General features: G+C 34.1%; 1 protein-coding gene across 1 annotated transcript; it reads right to left on the bottom strand.

The window, feature by feature from the left end:
- Positions 1–415: 415 nt before the first annotated feature.
- LOC131173814 (uncharacterized) lies at positions 416–7,894 on the bottom strand. The gene is made up of 4 exons (XM_058136322.1): positions 7,561–7,894; positions 6,614–6,775; positions 5,885–6,369; positions 416–994 (listed from the first exon to the last, which is right to left on the bottom strand). Exons 1-4 carry the CDS (start codon positions 7,838–7,840, stop codon positions 623–625), a joined length of 1,299 nt encoding a protein of 432 aa, XP_057992305.1. The 5' UTR covers positions 7,841–7,894; the 3' UTR covers positions 416–622.
- Between the last annotated feature and the right edge of the window lie 4,582 nt (positions 7,895–12,476).

Below are 12,476 nucleotides of genomic sequence, written 5' to 3'. Positions count from 1 at the left end.
ACACTTCCTAAGAAGTAGAACATTTTAAATTAAATGAGGCCTAAATACCAGAGCATAGATGAATTTTTATTCCCTGCCAAATTTATTTTTAACGATGGATTTTAAACTTATTCCGATTAAAGAATCAATTTGTTTAACATAAAGTTTAAACCATTCGATTGATATGGCCTAATGGCAACTCATAGCTATCAGGAGGTTGGAATTTCAACTTTGAACCTCCAAAAAATAAAAAAATCTACATCTGATTTGATCAACTAATATAATGCATGAGCCATGAGGCCTCCGACCGTCGTTTGCAACACCCGGTTTTTCGGAATAAGTAAAATGTTCAGTAAGAGCATATTTAGTTTACGCAAAGCTTTTCGACAGCCAGAAAAAAAAAAATACAAGGAGAGAGAGAGAGAGAGAGAACAAATTAAACCAGCTGAAGCAAAATAGTTTGCATTGTCCATGATCAAGAGAGCAAACGTGGCGTAGCACATTTTCAACCATTCCTTTTCACTCTCAAAAGCATAATGTACAACACCTGCTTTCAAAAGTTTTCCTTACAATTTTGTTTGTTTGGCACAGCTTTCCAGCAGTCAAGACTGCCCATGAATGAAGTGGAAAGTAAGCTCTCGTCTCACTCAAATACAGAAACCTCTCCATTCCAACCACATGAAGCAATTACATTGGGCATTATTGGATGGAAAGCAACATCAATGCAGGCCTGCTCATACGCCTTGATTTTCTTGATAATATCTGATGATCTATAGCTGTACAAGTATATGGAACCATCTGAGGAGCCAGAAACAAGCTTCTCACCATCCAAGCTGAAATTGCACTTAATAGGGAACCCAGATACCCCATGGCTTTCATATCTTTTATACTTGTTTAGCTTGAATGGGGGACTTGAAGAGAAGATTGCTATATAATTTCCATTTGACTGGGCAACAAAACAAGGATCAAATGGGTGGCATCTTATACAGGGACAGGTATAGGCTTCCACATAAACCTGATATAGTTAAAGCATCATAGAAATTAGAACAGATTACAAGGCAATGTTAGTAAATGTTTCATATTTGATCATTAGCCACTGAAGTGCTCATTAAAGGATGAAAAAGAGATGTAAAATCTGCTGCTGGGTTAGGTGCAGTCTCAGCATCCAAACAAGCTTTTGAGTGGATTAGGCTACTATCAGGAGCTAGGTTAGCTACACTAATTATACAGGATAAGAGTAGGTCAGTCACTAGGTCATTAACAGAATCACAAAATTTATCTTAATATTCAGCAAAACTACCAGAAAGCCCCATGCATAGGAAATTCACTCATGTGCTAGTCACTCCTCCACCAACAAGCCCGGCCGCCCCCCCCAAAACAAACCCCCAACCAACAAATAAATAAATAATTTCTCTGTACAAACATAAAGGCGTCCATGCTTCACTCAATTGGTTGTCTGAATGGTCCACTCATACCACGTAAACTAAATCTATCACTCAAAATGCTTAAAGTCATCACAGCTACTGTCAACATGACCTGGAAGCAGTAAATGCAATGTCTCAATAATGCTCATGTAATTTCACATGCATTTCTAGTCACGATTTCAAACGGCCCACAAAGATAAAATGACTTCGGACATTCTATTTCACATGATGAGACAGATAATTATATGAGACAAGTAAAGGCAAAAGACAGTTCAATGTAGAAGAGTCACTGAATACTAGTCATTTCCTTCATTAAAAAAGTACATTTTCTTTTAAAAAATAAAAAAACTCACAACTCATTGTCTGTGCAAAAATAACAGATGTAAAGAATTCATAACAGTATGAACCCAATCGACCTTTAGTGGTGCCATTGATAGAAGTTAGCTCTAGTGGACATATATTTTAGGAAAAGATGAAATGTCAAAAGGTGACAATCAAGGGACAATTTTAGTTGATTGCCAACTGGAAAAGAAAAGGGAGGTCCTCATCCCCTAAGATGAATTACTCAAGTGCATGTATCAAGCTTTAGAGACAAATCAACAATTTCAGCCTGTGCAAGGTGTATCTGGCAAAACGCTTCTGAATAGTAGACCGATAGTTAAACTTGTTTAAATTTAAAAATTGGGTAAAGTACAAATCAGTCTGAAAACAACATCTTGTTTCCAAAACAGTTCTCACACTTACAGAATCAGCATTACCAGAAATAAATGTACCCCAAGCGTTTTGTATTTGTAATTGTATGGTCCAAATTATGGTTCATTAGCAATTTGTAAAATTAAAACTAGCATTCCAAAAATCAATAACCATGGGCAGCAAAACAAATAATCTCAATACACCCAAAAAAAAAAAAACCCTCAAATAATGTCGTTATTTTTACTACATGCTGCAAATTTTTGGATTTGAATTTTTATAGCATTGAATCATTGTTATTAAAGGCTCAAACTGCACTAAGGCACCAAAAGGTCACTTGAGTAAGGTGACGTGCAAAAACAAAATCATGAAAGTCAAATAAATGTGAATATTCCATCAAGTTTCAAATAAAATAAAACTAAAAATAATGAGTAATAGTACTAATATATTAAAACTTAAATAGTCTTTTAATGTCTTAAAACTAAAGTCAACCAATTACAAAATAACTACTCTTCAATTTTCATCAAGAGTAGCATCATAATTTTCTTTTTATTCTACAACTTCATCCTCTTCATACTTATCTTCAAAATCGGTTTCATCATCTTTAAGAACTAAAGGAGTATTATTTAGTTCTCAAGTTAGTGGATAATGTTTTCCCTTTCTCTTTTGGCATAGATCTTGAAATAGATATAGATACAACATTTTTTTTTTTTTAAAAAAGATAATAAGAAAGTGATAGCATTGAAAATGGAAATATAGGAGGTTTGTAATTCTAGGTGTGGTGGTTTGATGAGATTTTGGCGACCAATTATCACCAATAATAATTTCAAAAGCTTCCTAATGTGTCAATATTGGATTCTAGTAGATTGACAAATTTCGAATTGAATGGTAGTGCTTTTTGTAAATGGAAATGCTCGCCAAAGGCGAAAATAGAGGTGTGCCTTTCAAGAGCCTTGCACCTAGAACAAGGCACATGCCTAGGCGCATAAGGCGAGGAGCTGGTGAATATTGCCTGCCTTTCTCCTTTAGAGGCGTTAGGGTTGAAGCCTTGTGAGCCTTGAATCTATGGTAACTATGCATTGAAGTAGTTGTTATAGCATTATTTAATTGAGATGTATTATATGATTACTTGATTTAAAATAAAGTAAAATTACTTTGTTACAGAAAGTAAGGTAATTTAACCAAATTTTACAAGTCATCTTATCAAATTTTTGTAAAATGATACTTTTTTCCGTAAAGTAGTCAATTATAAAAAATTTATTAATTTAATGAAAAAATAAAATTTTTTCACATAAAAGAACATATATGATTTTTTTTAATAATGTTCAAAAATACTATACATAAACTTAAATAAGATATACTTATTTAGCATTTCACAATTAATATTTATTATTTTAATTAAAAATTTAAGATGTCTCGAAAAATATAATAATTTAACATGTTGAAGAAAATTTATTTTTTTCATTAAGTTAATAAATTTTCCATAAAAAAAAATCATTTTACAAAAGTTAATGCGATGAATTATAAAATTTCATTAAATCAACTTATTTTTCATGAAAAAGTAATTTTACTTTGTTTAAAATCAAGTAACCATATAATACACCTTTAATTGAAACTAATTTAGTATACTCATAGGTTATTAGAAAAAAAATTTATGGTTTTTCTTATTTCAATCTAGTGCATATGCTATTTCGTTACATATATAATATGAATAATTATATTTTGCTTCCATTAAGTGATCCAAAAGAAGCCTACCCCCATTCTACCACATTTCTAGACAATGATGTTTTGTGCACTAGTTTTCTCAATGCCAATGGAAGGACCGATTTATGAGTTTTAAAAAGGCTTAGGGATAATGTTGCACTCTTTCAAAACTTGATACTAATATGAGATGACCGATTTATTCTTCACCATCAAAATACATATTTCCAAATCCTTTTTATATGAAGCAGCCAAAACAATCCATAAACCTATATTAATTAGGTAAACCAATTATTTAAGAACCGTGCTAACATATGAGATCAATACATAGAGGTGCATGTCTAGAATATAAACCCTAACACAGCACACACTCCGCCCCCCCCAAAAAATTAAATAAATAAGCAGCGGATGTACTGCAAGATTCTTATTTGTATTAGCCCCTGGTTATGTGTATCCATACATAAGACCTTGATCTTATATATATATATATATATATATATATATATATATATATATATATATATATATATATATATATATATATATATTGACCCATTATAAATTTAATTATTGAACCCTCTTTTTGATAAAATTTAAAATTAGTTAAGACTATTCAAAAGTTTATTTACTCTTAAAACTCAATTGTAACTATTTTCTGTAATGAACTTTAACCAGACAAAATTGTATATATGTGATAAATTAATGAATGATTGTTTAGTTAGTTTTCAGAGAGATGCATGTTTGATAACATTAATAATGATGTAATTATTTTTATAGTTTTCAAGGTATTAGATTTTGTCGAGTTTAATTATAAGATATTAATATTATATTTTTGATATTTTTTATAGTATATTATTATTATTTTCATATGTTGAACCTGAAAAAAAATTTCTAAATCTGCCACTAACCCAAACCCCTGTTTTTTGCTGGGTGGGGCAGGCAGGTTCCCCACCCATAAACAGGTATCAGTAGTGCAGTGCTGAGAGTGCCTTCTGTTCAATCTCTAAAATTATCATGCTTGATGGGTACAAATTTTGCTCTCAACAACTAAAAACTTTAAAGACATTTCAAGCTGCTGATGGAATCAATGGACGTCCCCATGACTTTGTGACTGCAAGGCAAAAGTACCATCTAGCATTGGAGGTTCCTACAACTAAGGCCATCCTATATTTTCTTACAAACATGTGCCTTATCTATATCACATATTTTCTTTTATATAATGGCATTTTTAGCTCATTTCCTTTTGTCTTATCGTTCTCTCACTCATTATTCCAACTCTCCACATTAACATGCTCTAGCTAAACACAGAAGACTCCTAAAATGGAGGCAAATAATTAGGTATGTCCTTCATATATAATTACATAAAAATGACCGTTGCTTGTTAGACATAGGCCTGTATCCAACACCCCAATCCCAAATCTGACAAATGCAGTTCTACAGAGAACATAACTCAATTTCTTCCTTTAAATTACTCCTTCATCAATCACCAAGAAATTCATCCTTATTTCAGTGATGCCCCTATTACAAAACAAATGTGTTCATTCACTTCTAGATAATATATAAGTCTGAACTTATGCATTTATCCAATAAATAATAAACATTGTTGAGTATGTGATTCATTAAACAAATCATTATTTCATCAATGCAATTATAACAGATTTTCATCATACTAATTATCACAATATAAAACGATTAATAATATTACTTCACAAACCCTGCCACCAGAGTTGTGTTCAGATGTTAAATATAATGTCCAATTCATGAGAGCAGGGAGGGAACAGATATATCTATTTCCAGGTAAAGACAACTGGTGTAAGATGCACATAAAAAAAAAAAAAAAAAAAAGAGTAACTATATGACTAAAGATTTGCATAAGATTGACTGATCACTGCATATATATACATATACTCTTTGTTAGCTAAAAGAAGATTATGAGAAGTGTCAATATATAGAATGTTTGGGTTTTGTTGGTTACTTTCTAAGGAAACATAGGCAAACACAAACTTCAATAGGCCAAAAGGAAGACATGGGAATAGCTATACTAAGAAACTCTTAAGATATGGGATTGAGGAAATGGGGGAGTCTCATACCTGGTTGGACAGTGGAACCTGTCGTGATACATCCCAAACAATAATTGAATTTTCACTAACATTGCCTCCACTGACATCACTAGATGAGATAAAATGCTTGCCATTAATGGTAAACTCAACGTCAAGTATTGGACCTAGATCTCGGACGTATTCATGGACCACCTTTCCAGTTCTAATGTCCCATAATCTGATGCAGCCCTTTGATCCCCCAGAAAGGAAGAGATTGGAGTTGTCTGGATGGAACTTGATAACTCCAATAACCTGATCTTCCTTGAAAATCTGAGTTTCTATTCCCTTTTCAACGTCAATCAACCTTGATGAGCAGTCATATCCACAAGAAAGCACTGATAATCCTCGCTGTGACCATTTCACATCTTTCACAGCAGCATTATGAAATCTAAATGTTCGTGCTATTTTCTGGTCTCGGCTCCACACATTCCATATGCATATGGTGTGATCCATCCCAGCAGTGGCAAGAAGATGAGCTGCAGACTAACTATAATGGCCAGATTAATAAGGCCAACTAAATGTATAAAAAAAGCATGAAGGCAAATATTCCATGAAACTGAGATTACCTAAACATAATTTGAATCTTGTAATTACAGAAGCATTATCTAACACATCCCATCACCCAAGGTTATAATGCAACATTTCACAGGGCAGCTAAAGACAGAAACAACACTCAAAAGGGAACTGGGGGAATATATATTGTCAATAAAATGTGCATACCATGACTTTGTGACCAACTGAGAGCATTGACAGGCTTTGTGTGGCTATGCAGAGATGTAAACAGCCTTTCAGATATTTGGCTTTGCTGTGCACGGCCCGTTGCTTGTTTCAAAGATAACAAAATATCACAGGGTAAATCTGAATCTGTAATACTTCCCAAAACTGAGAACGATAGAAATAACTTCAGCTACTAAAGCTGGAAATTTCACAAAGTGTTTAAAAATATAACAATGCATAAAAACCTGAATAAACTCTATAATATATTGAAATATTTTAACGTACACTGTGAAAGTTAGTTACATATAAAACATATTTCGCATCAGTTGAGAGGAGTTGAATGATACTGAATTTGGAAATGCCTTAGTGTTGTGCTAGGGTCTATTACTTCATCTTGTGAATTATTCTGGCACAACTACAGCATAAACCATCAATCAGCCTTGTCATTTATTTTGGAAACTTCTCAAGGAATTATTTTTATAAGGAAATTCAAGAATAAAATTTTCCCCAACTACGATATTCCACAAGTCATTGTCATGTATAGTGTGCTACAGCTTCAACTACAATGCATATGGCAGAATCTGAGCACAAGGAGCAATTCCATTTAAAATCATGTCCAGAATTCACAAGAAAGGGCTAGCAGAATGGTTGCTATTGAAGCAACACCAAACAAACCCAGTTTCTTTTTCTTTCTTGTTTCCCCTATAAAATAAGCGTCATTATCTTGCTGGTCCATTATTATCCCTACATTATCAACTAGTACACTATCTTTGACAAATCTTTTAGCATCATTATCTTAACTTCGTAGCTCTGAAGGGTTATTATTTCAGAATTCACTTCAGTTTTTGCTTGAATTACGAGAACTGATCAGTAACTTCAACTAAGGGGAAAAAAAAAAAAGCAAATGTGAACTAAACTTATTTATATATAAGATAAGAAAATAGATTCACCAGGTGAAGTGGGAAGAGGTAGATTAGGATTCTGGTCTAGGCGATCGGGGGCAGGAGCGGCTTGCGCTTGAGCGAGGAGAGCCCTCTCTCGCTTGGATATGTATCTACCGGGAATCGGAGCTTCACTTTGAGGATTGTCGGGTTTGGGTCGCTTCGAAGGAGGGGGAGCGAAGGTTCTATACTCCGTTCTGAACTGGGGTCGAAGTACTGTATTGGGTTGAGGTCCGGGTTCGGGTTCTTCATCAGAGGAATTAGAGTAGGCGTTGCAGAGAAGATCCATGAGGGCGTTTTTTCGCAGAGGAAAGCGCGGAAGAGAGGATATATATATATATATATATATATGGGCTACCAAAGCCCGGAAAATCACAAAGGCTATTTGATTTAGGCCCAAATTTCCATATTTGTTTTTCAACCCCATGCTAGGGCTTACACATAACGATTGAATTTCAAATTATTAATGATATTTTATATAATAAAAATATATAAATATTTTTATTTAAAATTTTAATTTTTTTAATTATAAATTTTTTATTTTAATTTAATTTTTTACATTTAAAATCAGAAGTCACTTTAAGTCCTTTAAATTTTTTTAAAAAGTGGTATAATTAATAAAAATATTGGTTTTAAAATAATAAAAACTATTTTAAAGTAAATTTTCAGACAATTTCTTTTTATAATTAATCTAATTCTAAAAGAAGGCATAACATTATAATATATAAATTTTGGCCCAACATTGAATTATGTAATGCTAAGTTCCCAACTAAAAAAAAGCCCAAAATCTGCTACACACAAATCAAACTGCCACAACCAATTTGGATCTTTCTCTATAGTAAATTTTTTAGTAAATTTAAAATTAATTTTTAGTTAAAGTAATGAATTTAAATTGAATAGTGTAAATTTTGTTTTGGTTACATTCAAGTTTAAATTAAATATTATAAATTGAATTGGCTTAATTAATGTCTCAACTTCAGCTTGAAAAGGCATCTTATGGCTGGGTTAAACAAAAGGAACTAATTACCTTATTAGCTTTTGAATCACATATAATTAGTGTACTTTAATAAATTCATTAAAGTACCATTTAGAAACCCATTAACATTATATTAATAAACCTGATCCATTAAGTTTTTTCTTGAATTATTAATAAAATTATAATTTAAACTGAATGAAGTAAGACAATAATATAACTGTAATTTTTCAAGGGAAAAAAAGTAATTAAGAATTTTTAACATATATAATTACATTATACAAGCATCTTCCACAATTGAATAAATCAATTTAATTAATAATTATTAATTAGTATATAGTTCAATATAGTATGTAAGATTAAAATAAGATAGATGTGGTCCATTGAGAGGCAGGCAGAGTGAGCTCTCTTTTTAGGATTTTCTTTAATAAAGACTAGTATGAATAGAAAGTAAAGGTTGGGCCTAAAACATCAATGATGACAAGAGAAGAAAGGGGATACAATATAAGGACTAAGTCCATCCAATTCCTCATCATTGTTAGAGAGCTTTAAAATTAAATTCTCTCTATCTCATTTAGTAGTATCAGAGTAAAGGTTTAAGCATTCCTAGGAATAGATAGATAGAAAGGTATAGTGTGCATAACATGCATGGGCCTTTATATAGGAGTCGAGGTGACACTAATGCAGATTTATCTTTGTCTGTTTTATAGGATTGATAAAATCTAATCCTTCAGAGCAAGGATCTTTCAGACCTCAGGAGGAGGAGGTTGGTAGTCATATACTTACTCCTAGTCAGAAGAGAGACAGGAGAGAGGAGTCATCACATGGTGTAGTGGGTAGAGCATAGCAGGCGTTCTTGGAGCAGATGACTCAGATGCTCCGCCAAGTTACCGGAGCCATTCCACAGCCACAGCGCAACCACGACCACGCCATACAATGATCACCACTAGAAAAGTTAAGAAAGTATGGGGCCATCGACTTTAAGGGTACGAAGGAAGATGACCCAGCCGCTGCTGAGCATTGGCTAGAGCAGACTGAGAGGGTATTGCAGCAACTACACTTCACCCCAGAGTAGCAGTTGGAATGCGCTTTATCGTTACTACAGGAGGATGCCTACCATTGGTGCGTGACAGTGTCTAGAGTAGTGCAACCTACACAGATTACTTGGGATTTCTTTCTCACTGAGTTCAGAAAGAAGTATATTAGTCATGTGTACCCAAAGGCTAGAAGGAGAGAGTTTCTAACATTAAGACAAAGACAACTTACGGTCTCTGAGTATAAAAGGGAGTTTATGAGGTTAAGTAGATATGCATGGGAGATGATGCCTACAGAGGCAGATCGGTATCTTAGGTTCGAGGATGGACTGAACGATAATATCAGACTTCTGGTGACGGCACATGGGCTTACTGAGTTCTCCCCGTTAGTGGTTGCAGCTCTTAATATGGAGAGAGTATGTAGTGATGAGCAGTCTCGGAGGGATAGACAGCAGAAGAGGGGTTCTGGACAGGGCCAGTCCAGTACACCAGTTTCTAATAGTAAGAGGCCTAGGGGATCTCGGGCTCAGAAACAGGGCCAAAAAGGCCAGTCTGGAGTATCTATAGCCAGTTCCCCGGGTATAGTAATAAGGGGATCAGCTCCAGTGCCAGAGTGTACCCACTGTGGGAGTAGGCACCGAGGAGAGTGCCAATTATTAACTGGAGGATGCTTTAGATGTGGATCCACGGATCACTTTTTGAGAGATTGCCCACAGAGTGGTGCTCCCACTGCTCTACCACCGACCAAGAGATCTGCCCCCGTGGCCCAGAGGGGTAGGCGATCTATGAGACCAAAATTGGCGGGTACACCACAGAGACCTACTTCTGAGACTATAGAGCGGCCCAAGGCCAGAGTAGCACCTTGCGTATTAGCCATGGCTCGGAAGGAGCCAAATCCAGCAGATGTTAGCAGAGGTACAATTTCTATTTATAATACCTTTGAATATGTATTAACAGACCCTGTATATGAGATGAAACAAGAGAGGTGCAGAACTAGTTGAAAATAAGATTATAAAGCCAGATCTAGTAAAACAGACTAAGGAGAAGGTGAAGAATCATAACACAAAAAAAAGTGGAGAGACAAGGAGATAGCAGTTCCTTGACTATTTAACTCGGGTAAATTTCGAGGACGAAATTTTTATTTAGAGGGGGAGAATTGTAATGCCCTCACTTTAGGTAGTCCATATATTCTACTGTTTCGACGACTAACGTCTGTTTGGACAGCTAGAATGTCTAGAACTACACTTAAACTAGGGTAAGGAAACATAAATTGACTGAATTAAGACTAAGAAAAATTAAGAAAAAATAAAAAAAAATGCAGATAGGTTAAGGAAGCCAGAGTCACGGCGATGGGTGACCCTGATGGAAAGTAACTGTGAAGACAGTTGTCAATCCCAGACCCATGGGGAAACCCTGTAAGATAAATAATGAAACTTAATTGAAGGAATTATAAAGTTTAAATGAAAATAAAAATGCCAAAGAAAATCTAAGAAAATTTAGCCAATCGATAAGGACAGCTATAACTCGATAAGTGCAATGAAGGGCATTTTAGTCATTTCACCCTCAGTGTTGAATTTTAACCCAAATGTCACTCAAAATGAGAGAGAATAAAATATTAAAAATAAATTAAAATTATAAATTATGGAATGAAAAAAGGGAAAAGAAAAGAAAAGAAAGAAAATCAAAATATAAATGAATTATTACATGAGCATGATGTCATAATGACATCATTAAAAATTATAACCAATGGATATTAGACAAACACTCATAAATAGAGAGAAAATTTACTTAATTAATTAAAAGACTTATCTTCTTCTTCTTCTTCTTACCATGGCCGAACCTCTCTCCTAGATAGCTTCCTCCATTTTCAAGCTCTCCAAGCTTGATTTCCTCCCCTTTCTCACCATAAAACTCCTAAGTGTCTTCATTAAAAATTGTCTCCACACCTTGAGGAAGCTAGTTGTAGCAACAAGAAGAGAAAGAATTGAACTCTAGCAAGTCCAAGTTGGACACAAGCAAGATTAGTGCACTATATGAGTTTTCTTTTTCCTTTTGTAGTTGTTAACAAGTAAAACTAAGTCAAAATTTCATGAAATCAAAAGAATACCTTGAGTATATGGAACTCTAATTTTTAGCAGCCATGGAAATTGTAACACACTCACTGTAGCAATTCTGTACATTCTACTGTTCCGGTGACTGGTGTCGGTCTGGACAGTTAGAACGTCTGAAAAAATATTTAGACTAAAGTGAGGAGCCATAATTAACTCAAATAATGATGAGAAAAATTAAGAAAAAATTTTAGAAATAAAATCCAACGATGGGCTACCCAGTGGGAAGTTGCGGTCCTCACAACTAGGAGCCCTAAACCCAGGGGAAAATTCATGAAATAATTTTTGGGACTCCAGAAAAGAGTCATTGAGGTTTCTATAGTATTAGAATGCCAAAAAATGGTTTAGAAAAATTTTTAGATAGGTACAGACGATTTTGCTCTTTAAACCAAACGAAAGGCATTTTGGTCATTTCGTCTTCAGAGATAATTTTTGACCGACTTGTACAGTTAAGGGTGGCCACGGTTCAGGAACCGCCGGTTACGGTTCCTGAACCGCTGGTTACAGATCATGAACCTGAACCAAACCGTCATGGGACGTTTGGAAGACGGTTCTTGAACCGCCGGTTCCGATTCAAGCCCTGGTTTAAAATGGTTTAAAGGACGGTTCGAAAAATAACAGTTTAAGACGGTTTGAAAGCGGTTTAGGGGCGGTTTAAGAGCGACTTAAAGGAAAAAATTAGAGGAAAATTTTATTGATTTAGAATTTAAGTTATATTTGTAAAAATATTTTAATTTTTCTTAGAAATCTTTTAATCAAAATAAAATAAGAAAAATAAGAATAAAAATAACTTATTTTTAAGAAAAATTT

This window comes from Hevea brasiliensis, chromosome 15 (genome assembly GCF_030052815.1).
Source record: "Hevea brasiliensis isolate MT/VB/25A 57/8 chromosome 15, ASM3005281v1, whole genome shotgun sequence".
In the NCBI taxonomy this organism is placed as follows: Eukaryota; Viridiplantae; Streptophyta; class Magnoliopsida; order Malpighiales; family Euphorbiaceae; genus Hevea; species Hevea brasiliensis.
The sequence above is the reverse complement of the archived record's forward strand: the minus strand, read 5'-3'. Positions and strand labels throughout refer to the sequence as shown.